Consider the following 27,940-nt stretch of genomic DNA (forward strand, 5'->3'; position numbering starts at 1 on the left):
GAGAGAGGGAGAGTGATCAAAAAGGGAGAGAAATTGGCACTCGGTAGCTTCCCATTCGGCTGGAAGAGGAACAGCTCTGGTTGCCACAACTTTGGTTGCTCTTTCTCACTGAGTTTGTCGAGGGGTGGCCGTTCCTGCAGTCCACTGGTGCCCCCTATCGTCCACTTCAGGAGACTCACAAGCAGCGTGAACAGCTAAACCTGGGTAAGGCATCAGAACACCCTCTAAACTTTTCTGACCAAAAAACTCAAACATTTGCAACTATGATTCCACCTTTAGTTCACCAAAGAATAGTTTACAGTAAAGTTGCATTATTATTTCTTTTTCTTTTCTTTTGCTTTTTAGCAAAAAATGGAGGTTCCCAGGATAGGGGTCATCCAAATTACAGTTGCCTGCGTACGCCACAGCCACAACAATGCAGGATCCAAGCCTTGTCTGCGACCTACACCACAGTTCACAGCAACGCTGGATCCTTAACCCACTGAACGAGGCCAGGGATTGAACCCACATCCTCATGGATCCTAGTTGGGTTCGTTAACTGCTGAGCCACGAAGGGAACTCCCAAGTTAACATTATTATCTCTGAGACTTAGAGAATGTTAGTCATTAGAAAATATTTAGCCAATTTTTTTTAAAACCTAAGTATGGTTTTTAGCTCTAAGAGATATTAGCAGTTATTATGTGAAACCAAAGTGGGTTAGGAAATGGGTTAAATAACCATTAATTAAATATGAGAAGTAGTTTCTTTCCTTCTTGCCTTCTCAGATCCTCTAATATGGCTTGTGTGTCTCCCAAGGGGAAATGCAATTGCCCAATAGCTATTGATAAAATAATTTTATACATGAATTTATATGTGAATTTCTTGTGGGGCTAGTATTCCAGGGGATATATTGGAGACTTGCTAATCGAGTTCAAATGAGTCATTCTACAAGTTTGGAAACTGAGTCCCAGGGAGGTGCCAGTGACTGGGTGGTAGTAGAGCCACCGTGAAGATCCCTGGGCTTCCTGAAGGCTCCTGGGCTCCCCGAGCTGCTTCTTCACCAGAGTGCCCACCCCTTCCCCTTAGCTGATCCTCAGTATTCCTGTTCCTATAAAGCGTGTTTATTTGTGGAGTGGGAAATGGGATTGCCTTCAGCCAAGGACATTGGGAAAGTTGAGTATCCCCCTTTCAAGTATGCTCCAACTCTTTGGGGAGGAGAATTTGCTTCTGGCACTTTCAGTTTCTCTGTCTCTTATGAAGAATTTCACTGTTTTATTTTTAAAAACATGTATTCAACAAATACTTATTATTCACAAGTTTGTGGTAGCTAGATGATACAAGATTGCTCTTACCCACGCTGGGTAAGAGCAAAGGTTTGGAGGTCACATTCTGGTTCTGCCACATTCTGGCTGTGTACATTTTGGACAGAGAACTGCTCTTCAAGATATGGAAACAATGTAAGTGTCCATTAACAAATGAACAGATTAAGAAATTGTAGTGCATAAAAAAAACAAAAACAAAAAAGAAATTGTAGTGTGTATATATTTATATATTTCATTGTATATGTGTGTATATACATTATTATAAATATTATTCAGCTTAAAAAAAGAAGGTGATCTTGCCATTTGCAGCAACATGAATGAACCTGGAAGACATTAGGCTAATGGAAATAAGTTGGACACAGAACAAAATTGCATGATCTCACTTATATGTGGACTCTAAAAAAGTTCAGTGTATATAAGTAAGGATTAGAAGGCTGAAAGTTGGTGCTGTGGGTTAGGAATCCCATTTTGTCAGAGCTGTGGCCCGGGTATGATCCCTTCCCCGGGGAATTTCTGCATGCTGAGGGCTGTGCCCCATCCCCCGCCCCCCCCGAATGATATGAATGGTGGTTACCAAGGGTGGGGGGGGGAATGAGATGTTGGTCAAAGGATACACAAGTCACAAATTGCAGTTATGTAGGAGAAATAAGTCGAGATATCTAATATATAACATGATATAGTTAAGAATACCGTAATGATTATTGGAAATTTGCTAGGAGAGTGGATTTTAGATAGTCTTACCACTACCACCACCACAAAAAAATATAACTATGAGAGAAGATATGTTAATTAGCTTCAATGTAGTAATCATTTCACTACATATATGTATCAAAGCATCATGTTGTCTACCTTAAACAATTTTTATTTTAAGAAATCAATTTGAAAAACAAAAGACTCTGAATCCCTATCTATAAAATGGGGATAACACTAATCTTTTCTCCACATGGTTGTATGAGGATTAAATTAGAAAATATAGCTGTCCCTTTGTATCTACCTGGATTGGTTCTACCACCCACCCACCCCCAACAGATACCAAAATCTGCGGATGCTCAAGTCTGTTATATAAATGGCTGGTATAGGCAACACTCTGCACCCAAAGTTCCACATTTTTGCAGATTCAACCAACCAGATTGAAACCTGCAGTTGGTTGAATCTGTGGATGTGGAACCTGGATGTGGAGGGCCACTGTACCTGTAAAATGATTAGTACAGAGCCAGCACATTTAAGTGTTTAGTGAATATTTGCTGCTACTATTATTGTTGTTTTCATTAGTGTGATCATTGGCTATTATTACTGTTATTACTGTTGTTATTATTGTCCCTGCCGTCAGGAACTTAATAACTCAGTTATTACGTGGCTTGGGTCCCGAGTTGCTGTGCCTGTGGCATTAGGCCGGCAGCTTTAGCTTGCATTTGGCCCCTAGCTTGGGAACCTCCATATGCTGCGAGTGAGGGCTTAAAAAGCCAAAAAAAAAAAAAAAACAAGAACAGTCATTTCAGAAAAGATAAGATAGCTGGACCTACCTGGAGGATGTGTTTGATATGAATAGAAGGAGATGAAGTAAGGGAGTTAGGTATCTGGCACCAGGAATTTGTGAGCCAGTGTCCCAAGGATAAAATCCATCTGGCCTGTTTGGGTGGCAATAAGTAGACCAACCTGTCTAAAGAAGGATTTGAGGAGTTCCCGTCGTGGCGCAGTGGTTAACGAATCCGACTAGGAACCATGAGGTTGCGGGTTCGGTCCCTGCCCTTGCTCAGTGGGTTGACGATCCGGCATTGCCGTGAGCTGTGGTGTAGGTTGCAGATGCGGCTCGGATCCTGCGTTGCTGTGGCTCTGGCGTAGGCTGGCGGCTACAGCTCCGATTCGACCCCTAGCCTGGGAACCTCCATATGCCGCGGAAGCGGCCCAGGGAAATAGCAAAAAGACAAAAAAAAAAAAAAAAAGAAGAGGGATTTGAGGAGTTCCCCTTGTAACTCAGTGGAAACGAACCTGATTAGGATCCATGAAGATGTGGGTTCGATCTCTGGCCCTGCTCAACGGGTTAAAGGATCTGGTGTTGCCGTAAGCTGTATTGTAGCTTCCAGACGCAGCTCAAATCTGCCGTTGCTGTGGCTGTGGCATAGGCCAGCAACTGTAGCTCTGATTTGACCCCTAGTCTGGGAATTTCCATATGCTGGTGCGACCCTAAAAAAAAAAAAAAAGGGATTTGTTGCTAAAGATTAGCTCTACAAATATGGTAACCAGTTGCCCCAACATCAAAAAACTCTTCCAGTGTTCCCATAAATTCCCTCTTACGTACTGGGCCGTGTTCCTGGATTTGAAGTTCAGAAAATGTAGGTTCCAATAAGTCTCTAGCACCATCCTTTCATATTTAGTCCTTGGCTTCTGTTCAGAACCTTCATTCTATGGGCACTTTAAAAAGGCCTCATAAATGTCTTCCATCATGTACAGATGGAAGCAGCTCCAAGCATCTGATTCTTAACAAATGCGCACACAGCTAAAAAGTCATTGAGGAGTTCCCGTTGTGGCTCAGTGGTTAACGAAACCGACTAGGAACCATGAGGTTTCAGGTTCGATCCCTACCCTTGCTCAGTGGGTTAAGGATTCAGCATTGCCGTGAGCTGTGGTGTAGGTTGCAGACACTGCTTGGATCCCGCATTGCTGTCGCTCTGGTGTAGGCCGGTGGCTACAGCTCTGATTAGATCCCTGGCCTGGGAACCTCCATATGCCTGGGAACGGCCCTAAAGTGACAAAAAGACAAAAAAAGGTTATTGGAGAAGAAAAATGGTAGGATCACCCTACCAGAAACTGTAGCTTCCATGTATACCATTTGCCCCCCTCTATTTTCAGAACTGTACTAGCTCTGGGAGGCATATCAAAGAGGTATTTCTTAAAACCACAAATAAGGATGGGAAGTTTTAAAACAAAAAATTCCTGTCTGCAAAACTTCATAATGTGGCATAATGAGATTTTATTCATCCATTCTTTTTTAATGGAGTATCTACCACGAAGCAGACACTTCTGTATTAGTTGGAACTTGTGGGTTACAAGTGATAGAGATCAAACTCAAACTCATTTAAGCAAAATAAGGGGATTATAAAGTATAATGTGATGTCTGTGAAACCCAAAGACAGGAATGTGCCTGGAGTACGGGAACCACTGAAACGCAGAGCTCCAAGACCATCAGGGTTCTCATTTATGCTTCTTGTCTCTCTGCATTCTCTTCCTTAGTTTCCTTCTTCGTTTTAGCTAGCCATCAGCTTTCTCTGGGTGGTGAAAAACATGGGGGCCGTAGCTCTCAAATGTACCGGTATATCTACCTAGCCTTGGGTGCTGGAAAGAGCTTATCTTAACATTCTTAACATTCAACTTGGGAACATTCTTAACATTCAACTTGGAAACAACTTTTCCAAGTTGAAAAATCCCCGGGAAGGACTCATTGAAGCAGTTCAAGTCAGGTAAACTCCAGAGAGTCATAAAACAACATGGCAGTTCCTATGGGAACCACAAAGACAAGGTGAAGAAAGAGGAGACTCCTGGAATAAGGGTTCGAGTGACGTGTTGGGCAAAGAAAATAAGAGGTATCTACTACATCTTCCTTTATTTGTTTCCTCACGCCAGCTCAACTTAGCTATCAACCAACAATTCCACTCATTCATTTAGCGCCTATTCACCTACTGAGTATCTGCTCTATGCCAGGTACTGTGCTAGATTCTAGGGGTGAGACAGTGACTACGACGCCTTTTAGAGTGCTAGGCATTCAGAGATACAAATAAATATGAAATATACTTGGTTTAGGACTCTAGGAACTTCATTCGAAGGGTAAGCTGTGTGCTATGGATGACGAGGGTAAAAGAAGCTCAGTGGGGTCAGTGAGGCCTGGAACATTCGGGGAAGCATTTTGGAGAGGGTGATACTTCTGCAGGGTCTTTAAAGGGTGAGGAAGTTTTTGTTTATGACTACATGTGTTTAAAGTGCAGGATTTCACAACATCACACTAAGTGAGGCCCTGTGCTCCTGGCTCTCTGCATCTGGAGGCCTTCTGGAACACAGCCGTCGGCCAGTGGCCCTGTTCCTTTCTCAGAGACAGGACTGCCACCCACAGCTCTTCTGATAGCCTTGTGTTTTATTGCCATGGTCTGTTGGATCAAAGCCTCTGAGTTTGATGCAAGTTCAGAATAATTTCCTTCAAGGATTAACTCATCTTTCTGGGCTTGGGGAGCTACACAAGCAACATCTGGTGCAGCCTGCAGAGGGATTCTTCACCCAAGGGGTTTCAGATTTCAGCATGTGAGCCATCCTGTTGAATAACATCACCGACGGGAAACAGCACACGGAGACCTCATCTCGTCTAATAAGAGCTCTGTGTAACTGCCTCGCGGTCATGTTTTGCACATGACTAGATGAATGGTGCAAACTGTAACAGGTTCTTTATTACTTTGTTTCTTGCCAAAGGGACGGAATTCCACACTGAAGGGGTTGAAATCCCCTTGTGGGTGTCCTCTGGAGCCATTCCATAGCCCTTGATAACACCATTAACAGCCCCCCTCTCCGTGTATGGACCAGCCCGTGGGCTCACATTTTAGTGCAGTCACAGGGAATTTCCGGGTCAGTTCCTTTTGTCAGATCCCATCCCCAGTCTGCCCAGGCCTCCTGGAAAATCCTTGGTTGGTCCCATTTCCTTGCCCCGTGATAAATCTTGACTTCAATCATCCATGCGCTGTTTTTGATATCCCTGGCTCTGCTCTCTGCATCCTACAGGTTAGTCCCACCACTCCTGGAGTTTTCTTCAAGGTCAGGATTTTACCATGTTCTTAAAGGTGAAATAGTTCAGTGCTCTGTGTCGGGGATGTATTTATAGGGGCACTAATTACCATCACCCATGACTCACCAGTAAGGAGAATGAGGCACAGTTTGAGTGAACTGCCCAGGTACAAGATATGAACCCATGTCTGTCTCACTTCTAAGACTGTGCTCTTCTTAAGGAATAAATATAGGAACCCCAGAAAATGGTCATGGGAGTCCCCGATGGGAATCCCAACTTCTAAGCAGGGGAAGGAGAAGGAAAGAGAAATAAAAACACTACCCAGAGTCGTAGCTCTGAATTCGAAGGAGGAGAATTGTGAGACACGGTGAATTGTGTCATAAGCCACAACTGGAAAATATTGAAACCATTGGCATGAAGAAGGCTACTGGCAAATGTTTTCAAGAAAAACTTTAGTTGAGTAGTGGGTCTGGAAGAGGTTAAGTAGTGGGTAGACTCACACAGACTGCAAACAGCAGGAAAGGACCACTGGCTAGACGATGGAATAAAGTGAAGGGCTCTTCTGTGCCTACTAAATTTGGACCTCAGGGTGGGGCGTACCCAGGAATTGGGTTTTGTTTTGTGTTTTTTTTTTTTTTGTTTTGTTTTGTTTTTGTCTTTTTAGGGCCACACTTGTGGCATATGGAAGTTCCCAGGCTAGAGGTCGAATCAGAGCCACCAGCCCACAGCAACTCAGGATCGGATTCAGATCTGTGACCTACACCACAGCTCACGTTAACACTGGATCCTTAACTCACTGAGCAAGGTCAGGGATCGAACCTGCATCCTCATAGATACTAGTCGGATTTCTTACCACTGAGCCATGATGGGAACTCCTGGATTTTTTATTTTATTTTATTGAAGTACAGTTGGTTTACAGTGTTGTGTTAATTTCTGCTGTACAGCGAAGTGATCAGTTATACATGTATCTTCTTTTTCATATTCTTTTCCATTATAGTTTATCAGAGGATATTGGATATATTTCCCTGTGGTATACAGTACTTAGGAATTGTTGTGCCAAGCCCTCCAGGTGATTGTAATACACAGCAAAGTTTGTGAAACCCTGCTAGAGGATAGTTTCTCAGCCTTGGCTACACACTGAAATCACCTGAAATAATGATGCTTCTATTCCATTTCTTGGAATTGGTTTATTTGTTCCAGGCAGTAGGGTCCTGCAAAGCTTTCCAGGTGATTCTAATGTGGCACTAGAATTGAAAAACACTCCTCTTCAAAGAAGAGCTGGAAGGGGTAAAAATAGTTCTGAAGCAGAGGTCTGGCTGTGCTAAAAACATGCTTTTCCAGCTTTAATGGGTGGGCATAAGGAAGGCCCAACAAGCTCCCGGATGCTTTATGGACATTGCTCCAATGACTCTTCATGACAAGTCTATGAGGCAGGTGCCATCATTGTTCCTATTTCACAGATGAAGACACTGAGGTTCTAAGAAGTTGCCAGACTCATTGGAGCTTCAGAGCTGGAACTTGAAAACCAAGTCTTTGACTCCAAGGTAATCTTTGCTTTTTATAAACTGTGATAAAATATGCATAACATATAAATTGCCATTTTACTTTTTTTTTCTTTTTTTTTCTTTTTAAGGGCTGTGTCTGCAGCATGTGGAAGTTCCCAGGCTAGAGGTTGAGTTGGAGCTGTATCCGCTGGCTTACACTACAGCCCCAGCAACACTAGATCCGAGCCATGTCTGCGACCTACACCACAGCTCAGGGCAATCCTGGATCCTTAACCCACTGAGCAAGGCCAGGGATCGAACCTGCGTCCTCATGGATACTAGTCAGGTTCATTACCGCTAAGCCACAACGGGAACTCCACTTTCACCATTTTTGGAAGCATTCGGTTTTAATGGCACTGAGCATATTTGCATACTGGGCAATCATCACCACTATCCATTTCCAGAAATTTGTCATCATCCCAAACAGAAACTCTGTACTCATTAAACAAGAACGCCCATTCTCCATTCCCTCCAGCTCTGGGTCACCCCTATTTTGCTGTCTGTCTCTATGAATTAAAGTGTTTGTTCAGAGTTCCCATTGTGGCACAGTGGAAACGAATCCGACTGGGAACCATGAGGTTGTGGGTTCGATCCCTGGCCTCGCTCAGTAGGTTAAGGATCTGGCGATGCCGTGAGCTGTGGTGTAGGTCACAGATGCAGCTCAGATCTGATGTTGCTGTGGCTGTGGTGTAGGCTGCCAGCTATGGCTCCAATTGGACCTCTAGCCTGGGAACCTCTGTATGCCATGGGTTCAGCCCTGAAAAACAAAAACAAAAACATTAAAAAAATAAAGTGTTTGTTCTAGGGAGTTCCCTTGTGGTGCAGTGGGTTAAGGATCCAGTGTTGTCACTGCAGTGGTTCAGGTCACTATGAAAGTGTGGGTTTGATCCCTTGCCTCAGGAACTTCCACATGCTATGGGTGTGGCCCCAAGTTTTTTTCTTTAAATATGGATTTGGCTTTAGTGAGTGTGGGGCAGGGCCCTAAGATTCTGCGTTTCTATCAAACTTTCAGATCCCTGCACCACACTTAGAGTAGCCAGATCAGAGAGGGCAGTGCTTCACCCACCATAGCACTTATTTTTTTAACTCTATTATTTCCTTGGCTGTTTCTTCACTATAAATACTTTGAGGGCACTAACCCACCATATTTATTGTTAAATTCCAGAGCCTAGCATGGTGCCAATCCAGAGTAACTCTTGCAAGATGTTGTATGAATGATGAAATAAATGCGCTTATAGGCTAGAAGAATAAAAAGGAATCAGATCTGTGAAGAGCCTAGTAAGCAAGACTAAGGAATTAAAATTGATCCTGAAATTATGGGAAGCCCCTGAAGGATTTTAAGAGGCCGACACCTCACATGTGGAAGTGCAGGAGGTAAGATGTGTCCGAAAGAACCAAGACGGAAATCAAAGAAACAGTCGTGAGCTACCGCAAGCAAATCATCATGAAGACCTGCAGGAAGCTAGTAATGGTGGTGATTGGGAGAAGGAAGAGGATTCAAGGCCATGCAGATGGGCAACCATATGTCCTCATTTGCTTCAGACAGGTCCAGTTTACTCCTGGTACAGTTATTAATAGTGTCCCTTTCAGTCCCCAGAATGCCCTAGTTTGGATGATAATTATCCTTTCACTCTGTATGTAGGAGATAAAGTTAACAGAACATGAGGCGGGGGTGGGGAGTAGAGTGAGTTGTGTAGGATATGACTCATGTTCTGCCCGAGGTGACCCAGTGACTGGTAACACCATTCACCAAATTAGGCAGTCTAGGAGGAGAAGCAGTGGGAGAAGTTCCTTTTTAAAATAAAAATAAAGTTAAAAAGTGAGTCATTGAAAAGTATTCAGGAAATCGCAGTAAAAGATGACAAAAATTGCGAAGGAAAGACCCAAATGGCTAGAGTCTGGGGAATACTGATGGAAGGTATCATCAGGATGAGAAAGAACATCTTCCCTCCCTGAACCTCTGAACCGAGTTAGTCTCAGGGCCATTCATTAGGAAACCTGCCCTCATCTGCCATTCACACCAACTGCAGATGGAAAATTGAAATGGCCACTTAATTCCGGGTCTGGTTTCTCACTTCCCATTTTCTTCCCTCCAAGTCACTGCCATGTCTGCTCCCAACAGCCAGCGACTTCTGAGTATCTTCAGCATTAACTGGATCACAGCTGCCCGTGGTCATTCAGACAGTCAAAATAACGCCGCACCACGCCAAGATCTAGTTAACTGAGTCTAGTCTGAAGAACACATCCCTTGGTTCGAGCCAAAGGTCAGGCAACACCAAAATGTTCTACCTCGTTTATAAGCCACATGACCCAAGATCCTTACTAATCTATGCTCATATTTGCCAACACCTCAGCTTTTTTCCTCCCCCTACAACATGTCAACAACTGAGTAATTATTTAATAAACCTCAGAACATACCTCTGCTTCTTCTCTTGGCCAGAGAGACCCGGGATTTTCCCAGTTTCGGTTTCAAGGTGGCTCTGACTTCAGGGTTCCAAGTGCAGTCAAGCGGAAGAATAAATGCACCCACCAGAGCCTTTTGAGGGAACTTTCAAACAAAACTATGGCTTTTCAAGTATTAAGAGGGAATGACAGACTGAACTAAGCTCAGTATTCCTTTCAATACGCGTGTTAAAGGTTATGTTAGCAGCTGTCGAATCGCTGGCCAACTCTAACTACATCACTCTTCACCCTAAATCAGATGGTTTGGGTGGTACCCGGAACTTGCCTCTCTGAGCTGACCCTGAGCAATAGGATTATTCAAGAAGGTGATTTTTGGTTTTCCAGGCATTCCCATCACTTGTGCCATTATTAGCCTGATGAACAAGAGAACCCAGGACCCCAAGTCCTGAGACACTCCTGCTGCTGGTGGTGGCTCAGAGAACTCTACCCCCTCCATCTGCATCTCCTGCTAGAGGTTGGACGCCAAGGCCATCTGTCTGACAAGTGTGACCGCTGAGGACCTGGGGGTAGCCTAAGTGGTGTCTCCTCTGTGTCCCACCATGACTGACTCCTTGGCAAGTAGAGAGCAGATGTTTCTGACCCCAAGTCCCTCTTACTGCACCAGCCAGAAGCAAATGAGAGTAAGAGTTCAGGAATCTTTGGCCATATTGGGGTTCTTCAGGAGTCATGCATGGCTGTGGGAAAGCTCATCTCAAACTCCTACTAAAGGTTGGCGTGGCACATAAACCCTTCTGCTTCTACTTCTGATTCCTACTACCTACCCGCTGGCCTCCAAGTCTGAATGCACAAAGCTCAACCAGGATTCACTCTTGAAGCAACAAAACAGACATTTTCCTAAACTCGCCAGTTTAGGGACTTCATTCCTCAGGGCCTTATATGATCCTACAAGAGCTGGTAAGTTAATTCATACTCATGTGGTAATGGTTGATAATCACACGGTCCTGGAGGAAAGGTTGACTGTAAAAGTCACAGCCTTGGGTTTGGTTCAACACCTATCATTTGGTACCTAACCTGGTGACAACCCAATTGCACCTTAATTTCCCCAGTAGTAAAATGTGGCCAATTATAAGGAAATTCCCTTCTCATAGTCTTTGATATGGTTGGATGCTCAATCAGTGTTAACAGGAGTTCCCGTCATGTCTCAGTGGTTAACGAATCTGATTAGGAACCATGAGGTTTAGGGTTCAATCCCTGGCCTCGCTCAGTGGGTTGAGGATCAGGCGTTGCCATGAGCTGTGGTGTAGGTCGCAGACTCGGCTTGGATCCTGCGTTGCTGTGGCTGTGATGTAGGCCAGCAGCTACAGCTCCGATTAGACCCCTAGCCTGGGAACCTCATTATGCTGAGGGAGCAGCCCTAGAGAAGGCAAAAAGACAAAAAAAAAATCAGTGTTAATGCAAGCAAGTAAAGAAGTGTTCATGGTTTAACAAAACTGAATATGTGGTTTTGAAAAAAAAAGTGTGTATTGTCTCACCATAGGTAATCCCCATTTTGTCTTATTCAAAATGACAAAAGGATTTTGTGGACAGTGAAATTATTCTATATGATACTACAAGAGTGGATATGTGCCATTATACATTTGTCAAAACTCATGGAAGTTTTTCTATGGCCCAGTGGGTTAAGAATCTGGCATTGCCACTGCAGTGGTTTGGGTTGCTGCTGTGACACAGGTTCGATCCCTGGCTGGGGAACTTCTACATGCTGTGAGTGTGGCTAACCGCCCCCCCCCCCCAAAAAAAATCAAACAAATGAAAAAAACACTCATGGAATGTGCACCATACCAAGAGTGAACCCTAAGGTATACTATGGACCGTGGGTGATGATGGTGTAGCAATGGAGGTTAAAATCCATGTTCCACTCTGGCGGGGATGGGCAGATAGGGAGGCTGTGCCTGTGGGCCCTAGTGGGTATACTGGAACTCTGCATTGTGCTCAGTTTTGCTGTGAACCAAAAGTACTCTAAAAAGTACAGCTTAGGAGTTCCCGTCATGGCTCAGTGGTTAGCAAATCTTATTAGCATGCATGAGGAAGTGGGTTCGATCCCTGGCCTTGCCCAGTGGGTTAAGGATCCGGCATTGCCGTGAGCTGTGGTGTGGGCCGCAGACGCAGCTTGGATCCCGTGTTGCTGTGGCTGTGGGGTAGGCCGGCGGCTATAGCTCTGATTAGACCCCTAGCCTGGGAATCTCCATATGCCACGGATGTGGCCCTAGGAAGACAAAAAAAAAAGTACAGCTTAATTTTGAAAAATGGCATAAAAGGTACATTTAGGCAAAATTAAAGCCTATTATTTTTAGGTAAGTTTTTTTTTTAAGTTTCGTATAGCTTAAGAATGTCTCTCTCTCTGGCCCCTGCATCGCCGGTATCCCCACTCATTGGGTCATTAACCACTGACCACCAAGCTACAAGGCCAGGAAAGACTAAAAGGCCCGTGGATTCCCCCGGGTTCCGTGATGGGTTAATTTACCAGAAAGAGGAAAGGGAATATTGTGGTTGATGATCGATGTCTGTAAAAGCAAAATGTTCTCAGAAGATAAGGAAGTGTGAGTGAAGTGGCAGCCCTTCAAAGAGATATCAGAAGAGAAAGTGGTCAGAAAAGGGATGAGATCAGAAGAGGCGGACACAGAGGCAGGACCGCAGTGAAGAACCCAAGGGAGACAGAGACGCTCTTGACCATGAAAGGGAGAGAGTGGGTGCTAGAGGGGAGGAGGTAGAAGACAGTGGGGTTCCGCCGTCTGCGGAGAGGGGAGCAAACAGCCTCGCCCTCCCTGCCCCAGGGGGCAGCGTGGAGGGGTTTGTACAACAGCAGTGACAGTTGGCTGACCTCAGTCCCACACCTGTACTGCAGAATCCACGCGATGAACCAATGAGTTGCCCAGGAAAGGTGAACTTACCATAGCATTCTCAGTTTAGACGGAAGTGTGAAATAGCTGGAAAGGTTTTCCAACAAAAAATTCTCAAGTAAAAAGGTTCCAAAGGCAAGATGATAGTATTCGTCAAATCACACACGCAGTCTCCGTTTGTCCCAGCATTCCCACTGAGGGGAGTTTCTCCCACAGATTTCCTTGTACCTGTGAGAAATGCTGGATTACAAGGTCCTGCACTTGTAATTGCAAAGTTTGGAAAGCACGACTGGTCATCAAATGGGGACTTGTTAAATAAAAATGGCACAGCCATACAATGGAATTCTGTACAGGGGTAAAACAACTAAAAACGGAAGCAGCTCTCTCTACTGATATGGAAACATCTCCAAGATACATTGCTTAGTCAAAAAAAGGCAGGCTCAAAACTGTTGGCGAGGTATGCTACATTTGGAGTACAAGTTAAAGGGGAAATATTTTAAAATGTATGTTTCTGCTTATATTTTCACTGAAAGGAGCCATCTGTCAGAAGAGAGGTGAAATGAGTACATGTTGCTTGAGGAAAGTACAAAGGTTTTCACTGAGTACCTTTTCATATTGTTTTTATTTTTGCATCACATCAATATATTACTGATTCAAAATTTTTAAAATAAGAAAACATGGTTCAGAGAGTAACAGCTGTGAGTGGGAACAGGTGACTCCCCACTTATCTAGAAATTATCTTTCCACCCCAACACAGAGTCCAGATAACAGTAGTTTACTGTATTGGCATATTAGGAAAACGCTTGGGTATCTGCATAAGTCAGGGCTCTTACAGGAGTAAGCACGAGAAATCCAGCTCAAGTTTCCCTAAATTAAAAAGAAACTCACGTAACTGAAGGGTCCAGAGGTGAAGCCAGCTGTGGGGATGGAAGACTCTGCTCATCGCTGAGGGATTGCCTAGGCCAAAGGGTTACCAGGCATCATCTCATAGCACCCTGGCCCATACCACAGTGGAGATGGCTGGAGCCCCTTCGACATTTTGCAAGCATCAGTTTTGGAGGTCACTGCCACCCCCAATGTGAGTTTGGCATCCTGCTGCTCTTCATTTTAGAAGACGAATCTGCTGGGGGTGACCCAGGAGCGTCAGAAGCTTCTCCTCCAGGGTTTGAGGCTGTGGTTGCTCTCTTGTGCAACAGACAGGACGCAGATGCATGACATTCTGGCCTTGAGAATGCGGGGCATTCAGAGCCAGACCAAGAGTATGTGTGTGGGGAGACGGCTGGGCTTACCGGCTTGCCAGAATCAGGGAGTGGGAGAGAATAGAGACCACTTATCTCCCTCCTACTCCCCCCTTCCTCATTCCAGGCCCAAACACCAGACCAGTGTGTCTGCAACTGAGTAAAAGATGAGAACATGGGACCACGCCACATGTAAGGGATGTTAGGAAACCCAAACACAGAACAACATTGATGTACTTAATTTGGTTTATGAAATGCAATTTCTGTGGAATCCTCTGTTAGTGTTTGGGGAAAAAAAGAAAAGAAGAAAGACGCACTTGATTAGAAATCAAAAAAGCAAGAGTCCTAGGCAGCGATCTCTTGCCATCCAGCGGTAGAACTTCTTAACAGTCATTGACCCTCTCTTTCCCTGCCTTCGTCTCCTCATCTGAATACATATGACAGTGAATTGCCTGACCAACCTCATGGGCATGAAATGAGACAAGAAGAAGCTTGGAAAAATATAACTTCAAAGTTAGATGAAGGCACACTGATTAGCTACATGGCTTACACTTACTTTTTTTTTTTTAACCTGAAAAAGTTGGCAACAGGTAAAATCTGGTTTACTCTCAATAAGGTTGGGTTGGCTTTTCTGACCTGTGGGGCACTTTAATTCTATAGTGGAATCTGTAGCTTGGAGTCTGTACACGATTCTGTTTCCATCCTTTTCTTCTAAGAAACAACTTTTAGGTACTATCAGCCCAGTAGTTTGGGCAGAGTTGACCCCTCAGTGCTCCAGAGGTGGACCTGTGATGCTGGTCTGACCAATCAGAGCAACACACCTCTCTGGGCTACAGGATAGGCATGTAGCCCAAGCTAGCTAACCAGTGACGGTGAGTTTCAACTGGAGGGCTTTGGTTGGAACTATTGAGCTACATGAATTAAGAAACTCCCTGGGAGTTCCCTTCATGGTGGTCAGCAAACCCAACTAGGATCCATGAGGTCGTGGGTTCCATCCCTGGCCTCGCCCTGTGGCTTAAGGATCTGGCGTTGCCGTGAGCTGTGGTGTAGGTCGCAGACGAGGCTCAGATCTGGCCTTGCTGTGGCTGTGGTGTAGGCCAGCAGCCACAGCTCTGATGTGCCCCCTAGCCTGGGAACTTCCAAATGCCATAGGTGCATTTCTAAAAAGCAAAAAAGGCAAAACAAAAAAACCAAAACCTCCCTGGTGCGCATCAGGTTAAGGATCCAGGCGTCATCACTGCTGTGGCTTGGGCCACTGCTGCTGTGGCCCAGGTTCAATCTCTGGACCAAGAATAGGAACTTCTGAATGCTCTGAATGCAGCACACACACACACAAAAAGCAAAAGCAAAAAGATAGAAAACATAAGGTTTAAATTCTACCTATACAGAGTCAAAGTGGAGCAAGAATCCTTTCCTGGATAAATACACTTCATAGTAGCACCCAGTTGACATAATTTAACAGAGACACAGATTACTAAAATAAAGAAATATTTCATTTTATTTAGTCTTTCAGCCATAAGGTCCAAGGAAATGCAAGTTCATGGAAATTAGAAATAATACCAAAATATGGATAAGACCAGCTTTAGCGATTTCAGCAGAACATGATTGTCTGGAGTGATTTTTGGCCTCAGTTTGCCAATCCAGGTGTACCGTTTGTCTAGCCCGTGTGACAATTTCTGTGGTAACTGTCCAGGTTGAAGAGAGTTGTCATACAATGCAGAAGCCCACACAGCTGAAATGTTTACAGCACACACAGCAAAAGAGTCAGTATGACAAGTGATACAGACTATTTATCACTTAATTAGTAAACTCAAGTAAACGGCATTGTGCAACACTACGAATATCCCTAGTCATGCCTTCATTTGCTCACTCCTTCATTCATGCATTTAGTGAGTATTTATTAAGCACCTACTGTGTACCAGGAGGCAGCCTGGTAAAAGCTGGAGTTACAAAGATAAAAGGATAAGGCACAGACTGCCCTCAAGGAGCTCCCAATCTAAACCTCTCAGAGAGATGTAGAAATGAAGAAGGATAGAATGTCATGAGAAGGGCTGATAACACAAGTCTGTTCCAAGGGAGATCCATCTGTAGATGCATCCTACTCCAGGTTCCATGGTACAAGGTGTTCTGGAGAGGTTCCCCCTCTCCAGCCTGGCATAGCTTTAATCAGTCTTTCAGTTCCAGTGTTACAGAGGGAGCCGGAGCATGATAACAAGTTAAAACGTAAAGGAAAAATAAAAAATAAATAACAAGTTAAAATAGACCAAGAAATGGGTCTCAGGCTCTCACTGCTGACCCCTTAGGGGAGACAGTTTTTCCTCGCGGAGGTGGCTGACCACTACTGAGCCTTACCCCTTCAAACAAGGCTGTCCAGGCAGGCGTGTACCCTTAAGATCTGGCCCCCGCCTGGCCAGACATGGGTTCATGATCTGGAAGGTCCTTAAAAGGGAGTTCCTTCTCTTCAACCTTCAAACCTAAGCCTTCACATCTCAAGACCCATTTCTTCTGGAATGACTTGCTTTTCATTTGTCATTCGTGATTTAGGGGAAAAGTGGTGTGTGCAGGTCTTGCTGAGCCAAGGACCTGCTTCACATTTTAGTGTCAGATACCCGGCCACAGGCATAGTCAGAGGCGCAGCAACAGACTCCATCTCTGCACACCGCTCCCCTTCCTCCTCTCAGACCTGCGCTCCCGTCAGCACACTGACTGGCACACACTCAGTTCGAGATGTGAGTTGCAGCTTCTGAGTCAGACTGTGCTTCAAGTTATGCCAGTAACAATAACGGGTAGTTTAATACATGGTATTTGTAATGCCTTTCGCAGGTTGGCTTTCGCAGAGGTTTAGTACTAAGCCAAAGTCTCCCTCCCGGAATTCTGCCTTCCTCAGATGTTCCCTGAGACGCACTCCCCCCCCTCCCCGCCCCCACCACCCAGATCTGGCAAAGACAACAGTTTTGAGTCCAGTGCGTTCTTCCTGTTATTTGCTCACCTCCCTTTCTCTCTGTTGTCAGAAGGCTTTTGGTTTCTAACCTGCCTTGTTGAATCCACCCGACCTGGAATCACACCACTAGAGACAGTTAGCAGCCATGGTAAAAGCTTGGTTTCTGTGAGCAGGGAGGCCCGTGGAGGACGGAATTTCAAAATCGAGGTCTTCTGTGGTCACTGAGTTAATGTGCATAGTGGTAATAAGGCTTTTTGATAGAAGCATTTTGCTTGGTTCATCTAAAAATCATAGTCTCTTAGTGTTAGTTTATTAACTAAATCTAAAGGATCATTACAAACTGAATGTTATAAATGCTCATGATATCAAATTATACAGTTCATTTTCTAAAAATGAAATTTAAAAATGAGCATCCCCTGATTTTACTTTTTAATGAAGTCCTCATTTAGTGTATTTCCATAAAGCACTCACACACAAAGAAAAATAAAACAACACAGAATCTGTACAAAAATAAGAGGTCTCCATTTTCTGGAACACCTATCTTTTCTGTAAAGAATTTGTTAATATAAAAAAATGTCTACTTAGAAAATTTTAAAAACATTGCTACAAAGTCATAAATGCTCTACATTCTCTAGGAAAACATACCTTTGGAAATATACAACTATTGGGAATTCTTAAAGAAATTCAAGTCCTGGACGTGCTACAGATGAATTCCATACAGGGCAGCATTAAAACCTGTCTGTCCTCTGTACCACTTCTAGAAATTGTCTGCAACTTTGACTGAATGAGATAGAATTCTTTCTTCAAACATCATCATTGATTTCTGTGGATATCCTTAGGGTGACACTCTATTTAAAAAAAAAAAAAAAAAGTTTGAAAGAAAGTAAACAATTCCAGTGCCAGCTCTGAAACTCCCAACAGCATTGCACCCCCTCAGAGATGATCTCACTATGGATCGTACTGAGCTTGAGTTGGATCCTCAAGAATTTTCTTGGTTTTCTCTAACCTTTTAGCTACTAATTCACTTGTTTCAAAATGTAAGATTTTCCCCATTGCCAAAGGTCCCACCTTCTCTCTGCCTTGGGAACATTTTTCAACAACACACTTATTTTTAAGAAAAGACATATTTCCTGTTATTTGGAACTCTTAAGTCAGACCTCCTCGCAAAGAAAATAACCAGGATCTATGACTATCAGCAGCAAATGGCAGAGGGCAGATGAACGTTTCATTGTTTGGGAGAGCTAATCAAGATGCTTTCCTTTGGGAATACACAAAATTACACAATAATTACATATTTGTTCAAACACATAATGGTGAAAAGAAAGATAGTGCCCTTATTTTTTCTTGTTAATCCAAGAAATGTTCTACGGATTTCAACTAATCGTCATCATCAGTAACTTGTAACATTTGCATTGACAAATACCTACCTGGAAATCGTGGATAAATGTTAGAAAGTAGAAAATAAAACCAAAGGCCACTGTCCATTCACAGATCGCACTCACTACGTGATACACGTAATCCTAAGAACAACCAAAAAAGAAACAGAATTTAGCCTACATGCATTCACTTTAGTGTGTGTACTGAAATCATAATGAGCAGGTCAGGTCCGAGGAAAAAGCTGTCCAGTGAGCATAAATCAAGCCCTGGAGGAAACAAGGGGTAAGCAGGGCCATGGAGATGCACTTCCGGGCAGCTGCCCCTCGAGAACCTGAGTACAGAGTTCTTTTGGGTTCTCACACACCCTAGCTTTAAGGCTTGTCTATGTAACTTCAAAAGGCAGAATGAGGACCGAAGATTTGCGGAGAGTGGAAGCCAAATCTGGACTCAGTGGAAGAAAGAACTTTCCATACAAGGCATAACTTGCCCTCCCACTGCTGGGAAGCTCAAAGTTGAAAGGCAGCCTCGAAAAGCACCTCCCAGCATCAGTGTGGTTATTCCAAAGGCCTCCCTGGTGCATCTCAAGGAAATTAACCAACGGTCACCACCAGGTCTTGTGTTTCTCTGTTACTATAGAAAATGCCAGTTCAAAATAGGTCTGCTTAACATTATAAGGTAAGCAGAGTTACGAAGCAAATGCTAATAATGAGACTACCTTCTTGGTGGGAGGAATGAGAGAATGGAAGGCAAGAAAGAGAATGGTGTTTAATTGGGGTTCGAAAGTCAGCTGCCTCTGGAGGCCAGGAAACAAATAAAAAGAACTGAAACTGATGGTTGCAAAAAGAGAGCGGCGACCGAGGCCCACACCTCCTCATTTCAATTCCATTCTCACCAAATGGGAAAAATAATCCCCGAGTTACTTTGGGGAAAAAAAAAAAAAAAAGCCTGGGGTGAGGCGCTGGTATGTATGTGTCAGAGACAGAGACAGAGAGACAGAGGAGAAGGATCTCCCCTGATTTTCAAATGCCAAAAATTACTTTAGAAGCATTGTTTTAAACACTAAGCAAAAAATGCCTGTCTGCATTCTGACTTGAGCCCACATGCCAAATTAGCCTGTCATCAATTCATGCCCTCTATTTTCTTCCTACTTCACTGTCTGCTCTGCTCTAGGTTACAAGTGTGAACAAACAAACATGCTAGGTTGCAGGTCAGTCCTTTCCTTTGATGCGGTCTTCACCCACAAAGATGTAACAGAGGCCCATCAAACTCTTACACACCCTTGCTCCCCCCTCCGAGGACTGTCACATCCACTGCTGGTCCTGTCGAGGCCACTCTAGGGAGCATCGGACCAGCCTGCATTAGGGGGTTGAGAAGGGAGGCCACCCCCCTCTGGGGACAGCACCCCATCCCCGGACAATGAAGATGCCTCATACAAAGAGAAGCAGACTTCTGGGGCTTGAGGGGGGGTGTTTCCGTCCTGTGATATTAGTGATGGCGCCCTGGAGCAGGGGTCCAGACCTTCCGCATGTACATGTGAACGCAGGCTGAGCTCGAAACGAGACAATGACATCCTAATTCTCAGCCTCCCCACCAGGTACGTCGAAGCACAGGACTGTCCTGTGAGAGCTCTGACCTCCACAGGTTGGGGCAGGACCTAAATGCTCACTCTAGTCTGTGAATGGAGGTAGAGGGTTTTCTTCACATTCGTGGATTTGGGGAAACAGGAGGCAATCTAAGAGCAGCATAGTAATTTATGGAGTGAATAGAAAACCAGGTTCTTTTCCTATTTTTAAGATAGAAAATGAAATGGAAAAAAGGTTTTTCTAGAGTTCCCGCTGTGGCACAACGATATTGGCAGCGTCTCTGCAGCATGAGGACACAGGTTCGCTCCCCAGCCTTTAACAATAGGTTAAAGGGGATCCAGCGTTGCTGCAGGTGTGGCATAGGTTGCAACTGAGGCTTAGATCCCTGGCCTGGGAACTCCATATGCCACAGGGTGGCCAAAAAAAAAAAAAAAGTACATTAAAAATTTTAAAAAGGGTTTTTTTTGTTTGTTTTTTGGTTTCTTTCTTTCTTTCTTTCTTTTTTTAAACTGCCTCCGTTAAGCTTTGAGAAATCCTTCCCAGCCGCTGATTTGTTCAATTTGTGGTGGAAGGTCTCCTCCCAGTGGTTCAAAAGTAAAGTACACCTGGCTCTGCTCTGCTCTGGTGCCTCCTTTTCCAGAAGCACTTTTTTCCCTAACATCTGTCTGGATCATTCTTCTCACTCCCTTCAGTCTCTCCCTGGTGTCCTGCAGGCTTCCATCACCTGCCAGAATCCTCTGTGATGGAAAGCTCTTCCTCTGACCCCTCCATCCCCCTCAGGCACCATCTTACTTCTCCTCTCGCTTCCAAACATTCCACTGAGACAGTGAACCACTGCTCTCACTGTTTCTTCAACCTCCTGCAGTTGGCTTCTCACTCTGACCTTTGACTAAGACTGCTTTTGGAAAACCATCAATAACTCCACCTGCCCCTTTGGGAAAAATTCCTGCTGTTTTCTCACTAACTCCCTTCTCGCTGTACCTAAGGGCATGCATTCAGCTCAGTTCCAAACCCCTGATTCCGTGTGTTCTGGTGTTTGGTCTGGAAATTACCAGTTAATCTAGTCTATGCTCTGATGGCTCTCAACCCCCGGCTCTAACTGGATATTTCTCAGCGTTTCACTAGCCTCAGATTCAGTGATTCTAAAGCCAAACCCATCCAGTTCCCTCCATTAAATCAGTTATTCCTATTAGGGACTCAATTATCTCTGCTCACAAAAACAAGTTCTTGGGTTCTCCCAAGACAAAAACTTGGGCATCATCTTCACTTCATCAAGTCCTTTCATTCTCTCGCTGTTACTTCCAATCTAGACGAATTTAGATTTGAAATTAAACGGGCGGAACTTCATTCTCCCTGCCATCCTAACTCCGGGCTCACGCCTCTGCAGTCCACCCCAGGTGTTGCTTCTGACTAGTATTCATCCAGTAGAATTCCTTCACTTTAGTCTCCTGTTCAGAAGCCTTCAAAGGCTTATTCTGGTCACCTGTGTCAAGCATCTGCCTCTCTGCTAACCTCTTACAGCCGTGCACAAACTAATCCCCACCCTCAACCTACCCCTGACCACATTTATTTCTCATCCTATCCTGATACAAGTTATGCTCGGCACTGTCCTCATCCCCTCCCCCTCCCCTCAGTACACCCTGCCTCCTCTGACCTCCTCCGCACACCTTCACGCACTCTCTTCCCTCCCCTTCAGTGGCTCACCTCTTTCACCAGGCCTTGATGGTTGAAGGGTTTAAGAAAGAATTAGAGGAGTTCTCGTCATGGCTCAGCAGAAAGAATCTGATTAGCATCCATGAGGACGCAGGTTTGGTCCCTGGCCTCGCTCAATGGGTTAAGGATCTGGCGTGGCCGTGAACTGTGATGTAGGTCACAGATGTGGCTCGGATCTGGCGTGGCTGGGGCTGGGGCATAGGCTAGCAGCTATAGCTCCGATTGGACCCCTGGCCTGGGAACCTCCATATGTCGTGGGAGGTGGCCCTTAAAAAAAGACAAACAATAAAGAAAAAAAAAAGAGAGAGAATTAGAAATTCAAAATTTTGAAAATAATTGTGACAATAACCCCAGGAGCCAGTTTGACAATCGTATGGACAATGACTTAAATTTTACCTTTTCTTTTGGATTCCACTCCAGCTTGGTTATAGAAATTAGCGAAGCACAAGCAATCACTAAACAAAAGGAAAGTGTTAAGGAAACTACAGAAGAAAACGGGCCCTTTAGGGTTAAGACAGGATTATTCTAATAATATAACCATTACGCAGTGTTATAATGTTAGTACCAGCATTTCTGCAATCAAACTAGTCATATTCCAACCTTAAGTTCCATTATGACAGCAGGTAAAGTACAACATGGAAGTAGTCATTCCTGAGCAAACTTTGAGGTCATATGTAGAAAAATTTTAATCTGTGGCTACATTTTGCTTGACTCTGTTGTTTAAATTTGGTCAAAAAAATAATGTGGTCAAAATGACTGACAGCAGTCTAATATGGGTACTTTTGGAGGACTTTTTCCCTAAAACACTTTTTTCCTAAGTAAAAATATTAATTAAAAGTTTTGGAGTTCCTGTTGTAGTACAGTGGGTTAAGGACCCTGTGAGGATGCAGGTTCAATCCCTGGCCTCGCTCGGTGGATTAAGATTCCAGCATTGCCAGAAGCTGCGGCACAGACCACAGATGTGGCTCAGATCCAGTGTTGCCTTGGCTGTGGCGTAGGGTCCCAGCTTTGGCTCTGACTCTACCCATGGCCCAGGAATTTCCATATGCCACAGGTATGGCTGTAAAAAGAAAAAAAATTTTTTTCCCTAAAATACTGTGCTCAAGGCAACAGCTTCAAGGAAAAATTAACATTTCAAAGTACCAAAGTATCACAAAGTACCAAGAGTCACATAGAAAACAAACTACAGAAACTCAAGCTATTATTGGGGAGTTCCAGCTGAAACGAATCCAACTAGTAACCATGAGGTTTTGGGTTCGATCTTGGGCCTCGCTTAGTGGGTTAAGGATCTGGTGTTGATGTGAGCTGTGGTGTAGGTCACAGATGAGGCTCGAATCTCAAATCGCTGTGGCTGTAGGCCAGCGGCTACAGCTCTGATTCAACCTCTAGCCTGGGAACCTCCAAAAGGAAATTTAAGCTGTCCTTCTTTTTCTTTTTTGGCCACCCCATGGCATATGGAGTTCCTGAGCTAGGGATCAGATCCGAACCACCGTTGGGACCTAAACTGCAACTACAGCAACACCAGATCCCTTAACTCACTGTGCCTGGCTGGGGATGGAATCTGAGTCCTGGCGCTGCCGAGACTGTCAATCCTGCTGCACCACAGCGGAAACTCCTAAGCTGTTATCTTTAAGAACGACAACAGACTTTTTCCGGTGAATAACTAAATAAGTAAGGTACAGGCAGAGCCCTTCCTCCCCGGCCCAAAAGCTTTCCAAATCAAATAGATATATCCTATGTCTGACCTTGGTGATAAAGGACAAACCCCGAAAGGCCAGCCTGGTAAAGCCAAGGCCATTGCCCAGTGTGGACAAGATCATCTGCACAAAGGTGGTGACAACCATTTTGATCGAATTTAGAAGGCCAAAGAGAAAGCTCGAGAGAAATGGGATGCTCTTAAAAAGCTTTTGCAGAAGTTCCCGTCGTGGCTCAGTGGTTAACGACTCCGACTAGGAACCATGAGGTTTTGGGTTCGACCCCTGGCCTCGCTCAGTGGGTTAAGGATCCAGCATTGCTGTGAACTGTGGTGTAGGTCGCAGACAAGGCTCGGATCTGGTGTTGCTGTGGCTCTGGTGTAGGCTGGCAGCTATAGCTCTGATTCAACCCCTGGCCTGGGAACCTCCATATGCTGCGGGTGAGGCCCTAAAAAGACAAAAAATAAAAATAAAAAACAAAAAGCTTTTGCAAAAAGTTAGGAATTCCAGGAGTTCCTGTCGTGGCTCAGTGGGTTAAGAACCCAACTAATATTCATGAGGATGCAGGTTCAACCCCTGGCCTTGCTCAGTGGGTTAAGGCTCTGACATTGCTTTAAGCTGTGGTGTAGGCTGGCAGCTGCAGCTCAGATTTGACCCTAGCCTGGGAACTTCCATATGCTGCAGGTGCAACCCTTAAAAAAAAGTCAGGAATTCCAGGTGTTGAGTCAATCAATGACAAGTCTGAACTTCCTCTGATTTTGAAGTCAGCATGCTCTCTCCCTGCCCTCCCCCACCTCCCATATTTTGTAGTGCTTTCTTGTTTTCTCAAAATAAAAGTAGAAAGCCTTGAAGGTTCTCTGTTCATGTCATGACCATACTCTGCTTTCTAATGGTTTAGAAGCCTCTTAATTCTCTCACTTAATTCTTTGTTTCATCTTTAGTCCCATCAGGGAGGAGGAGGGGAGGTGGGGAAAACTGGCAAAACAAACTCCCAGAAATATCACAGCCTTTTCGGACAAAGCCCGGAGAATGTGCTGCCTTAGAGAGAAAAGAGCCGGGTGCAGGGATGACTATAGTAGCCACACTGATAAAAACTAAAAAGGACCCAGTGAAATTAATCTTAATATATTTTATATAACCCAATATATCAAACATGTTATCATCTTAACAGGTCATAATATAAAGCATTATTAAATGAGATTTTTTTTTTAAGTCTTTGAAATCCAGTGTTTCACACTGATGGCCCATCTCTATACAGACTAATCAGGTTTCAAGTGCTCAAGAGCCTCGTGTGGCCAGGGGCTACTGTGTTGGATGGACAGCTCAGCTCTAGAAAGACAAGGTAGAGAGGCTCTCGAGGCAAGGAGAGGAGCACAGGCAAAAGCAGAGACCAGGAAACAGCCACACGCAGGGGGGAAAGTCTAAAACTGAAGTGAAAGAAATGGGAAGACTCAGACCATGTGCCTCGAGCAAAGGAAGCCAGACTTTGCATTGTTAGTGATTTTGTGAAAGCTTTTGAAAGTTGCAGAAACTCGGTACAAGATGGACAGTTTAGGGAGTTTCCCTGGTGGTCTAGTTAGGACTCAGTGCTTTCACTGCTGTGGCCACATCAAGACACTGCATGCCTCAGCCAAAAAAAAAAAATATATATATATAGTGTAACAGGAAGGGCTTAGAAAAACATGATTCTAAGGACTGCCTTGCTCCAGGCCTCAGTGTCTTCAGGAGTCAAATGAAGCTGTTTCACAGAATAGAAGAAGAAGAAACAATGGCATTTTTAAAGATGCTTTAAAATCTTTGTAAGGAAATATAAATCCAGGCTAATGTTTAAGACAAAAGACTTTTTCATATCGATGAATTTGTTCAAGTTAATTGGATAAAAGGACATAACCTGTTTCTGTTCCAGGATGCTGCCCCTCAGCATGGCTCATAAGAACCTCCTCTGGAGTTCCACTGTGGCTCAGCGCTAATGAACCAGACTAATATCCATGAGGATTCTGGTCTGATCCCTGGCCTCGCTCAGTGGGTTAAGGATCTGGCGTTGCCATGAGCTGTGCTGTAGGTTGCAGACGTGGCTCAGATCCCAAGTTGCTGTGGCTGTGGTGTAGGCCGGTGGCTGTAGCTCTGACTGGACCCCTGGCCTGGGATCCTCCATATGCTGTGGGTGTGGCCCTGAAAAAAACAAGAAACAAAAAACAAAAACAAAAAAAACCTCCTAGAAATAAGAACTGAGTATGTGAAACTCTGGCCTGAAAAGCTGATTCTGCTAAAACCCCTCTCATTGTAATACCTAGCGATTTGTCTCCTAAGTTGAAAGCAAAGAAAGGCTTCCTACACCAAGAAAACTTTATAACCCTACAAACAGTTCTATAAATCTTACAGTTAACACAAGCTAAAAGTTGAGGAGATACATTTCAAGAGAAAACATGAGTATATTCAATCCATAAACAGGACAAGGAAATGGGGAATGAAATATCTTAGGAACCAGGGTATACAGTTTGTTGTTAAATTTCTCAATACTAGAACTGGTTTCTCTGTGCTTAGAAATTTTGTAATTGAAAATTTCCGTCTCTAAATGACAAAAACGAAACCCCAAATCATAGATTTAGACCTCACATTTTGCACAGCTCTGATTTTTAAAAGAGAAATGCAAACTTAATCACTATACTTCCATTAAAAATAAATTAAAAAAATACAAAGCTTAATACTTAGAAGTACATGATGGCATCAAGTCTTCTTACTCAAGCTTGCCCACTTTGTACACAAACCAGCATTTGATATGACTGTAAATGTTATTTTGAAAGATGGGAAATTTCCCACCCCAAAAGACCACAGCTTCTCAATTTTATTTTTTGTTAAATACCTCTCTGGGGGAAAAAATTAAAAGAAAAATGAGAAAGAAAAAAAGGAAGGGAAGGAGGGAGGGATGGTTTTCATTCTTCTAAATCAGAATATAAAGTGTGATAAATTTATTATTTTGGGGGGGTGGCCACATCTGCGGCATTTGGAGGTTCCCAGGCTAGGGGTCAAATCTGAGCTGCAGCTGACGGCCTACACCAGAGCCACAGCAACTCGGGATCCGAGCTGAGTCTGCGACCTACACCACAGCTCATGGCAACGCCGGATCCTTAACCCACTGAGTGAGGCCAGGGATTAAACCCGCAACCTCATGTATACTAGTTGGCTTCATTACCAATGAGCCACAATGGAACTCCAATTTTTTTTTTTTTTGCTTGAAAATGAAACCAGCTATAAAAAGAAAAGGCTAAATGTATTTTAAGTGATTTAGAAAAGTAAATCATATAGAGCTTTTTAAACCGTCTTGATATGGACTAGTAAATCAAACCATCTAATCACCTATGTGTGGGGAGAAAGGAAGAGTCTGGCCTCTTGGGACTCCACAAGGCTGTTACTTTAAGTACAATATCAATATTTGATGTCTTTAGCCAAGCACTACAAAGAAAAATAAATATTTTCACATGGCTCATGAAATCGACCCTGTGGAAGGAAAGTAAACAGATACTGAAGTGTTCTGACATATTTTTCCATTTGCCTTTCACACCATTCTTTTGCCCAAAGATTTTTTTGATCTAACCAGACAATGTTGAGATATTTTCTTAACGATTTACCCTTTTCTCCCAGTTGTTCTCCTGAGGCATGTTGACACCTGGCTGTTAACCTCGGCTTTCTCCATGGCTTTGGGGGGTGGGGTGGGGGTGTCAAGCTTACAAGGACACTGACAGATGTGATGGAAAAGGATACTGGGGATGACGGCTGCACAGGAGACGGCAGAGATGGCCATCCGGACATGACACGTGGAAAGGCGGTTCCACTGGGGACACGACTTGTAGGAGATGATGGACTGCAGGAGCGTGTACACGACACCGCAGACAAATGCCAAGAGGGCGCCACCGTCGTGCACCACGGGGACAGCTAACTCCTGGAGAGAAAGTCACACATGAGATGTTACACATCGAGAGCCAAATGCACGGGCATATCCATTTAGGGACATTATATATGAAATAAAAAGTACTTCTAGATTTTCTGTTTGGCTCAGCAGAAAGAAACCCAACTAGGATCCGTGAGGAGGCAGGTTCAATTCCTGGCCTCGCTCAGTGGGTTAAGGATCCAGTGTTGTTGTGAGCGATGAGGTGGGATCACAGACACAGCTCAGATCTGGCATTGCTGAGGCCATGGCATAGGCCAGTGGCTACAACGCTGATTTGCCCCCGGAGCCCGGGAACCTCCGTGTGCTGTAGGTGTGGCCCTAAAGAAAAAAGAAAGAAAAGGAAAAAATATTCTTTAGAAGGGAAATGACTCAGACCAGACAGGAATTTGGAGAAAGGTTCAGATGACGTCTGGCACCTTTTTGGAAACTCTCTTGTTAATTGAAAAGACAGTAAAAAAAAAAAAAAAAAAAAAAGAGAGAAAATTGACTGTCAAGTGGGTTCAACCTCAGAAAACTTAACTTTTCCAAAAAGGAG

General features: G+C 44.1%; 1 protein-coding gene and 1 long non-coding RNA gene across 2 annotated transcripts in view; one reads left to right on the forward strand and one right to left on the reverse strand.

The window, feature by feature from the left end:
- LOC125131479 (uncharacterized) lies at positions 1–27,496 on the forward strand. The gene is made up of 4 exons (XR_007135929.1): positions 1–204; positions 7,527–7,610; positions 8,776–10,967; positions 27,099–27,496. It is a non-coding gene; the product is annotated as an uncharacterized LOC125131479 (long non-coding RNA).
- Positions 15,620–27,940, reverse strand: part of DRAM1 (DNA damage regulated autophagy modulator 1) — a 36,033-nt gene continuing 23,712 nt past the window's right edge. Inside the window, exons 4-7 of the mRNA XM_047788173.1 lie at positions 27,219–27,396; positions 22,159–22,217; positions 18,517–18,609; positions 15,620–17,937 (exon numbers count right to left, since the gene is read on the reverse strand). Coding sequence (XP_047644129.1) covers positions 17,893–17,937; positions 18,517–18,609; positions 22,159–22,217; positions 27,219–27,396 — 375 coding nt within the window. The 3' untranslated portion in view covers positions 15,620–17,892. The remainder of the gene's footprint in view (positions 17,938–18,516; positions 18,610–22,158; positions 22,218–27,218; positions 27,397–27,940) is intronic.

Source organism: Phacochoerus africanus, chromosome 7 (genome assembly GCF_016906955.1).
Source record: "Phacochoerus africanus isolate WHEZ1 chromosome 7, ROS_Pafr_v1, whole genome shotgun sequence".
Taxonomy (NCBI): domain Eukaryota; kingdom Metazoa; phylum Chordata; class Mammalia; order Artiodactyla; family Suidae; genus Phacochoerus; species Phacochoerus africanus.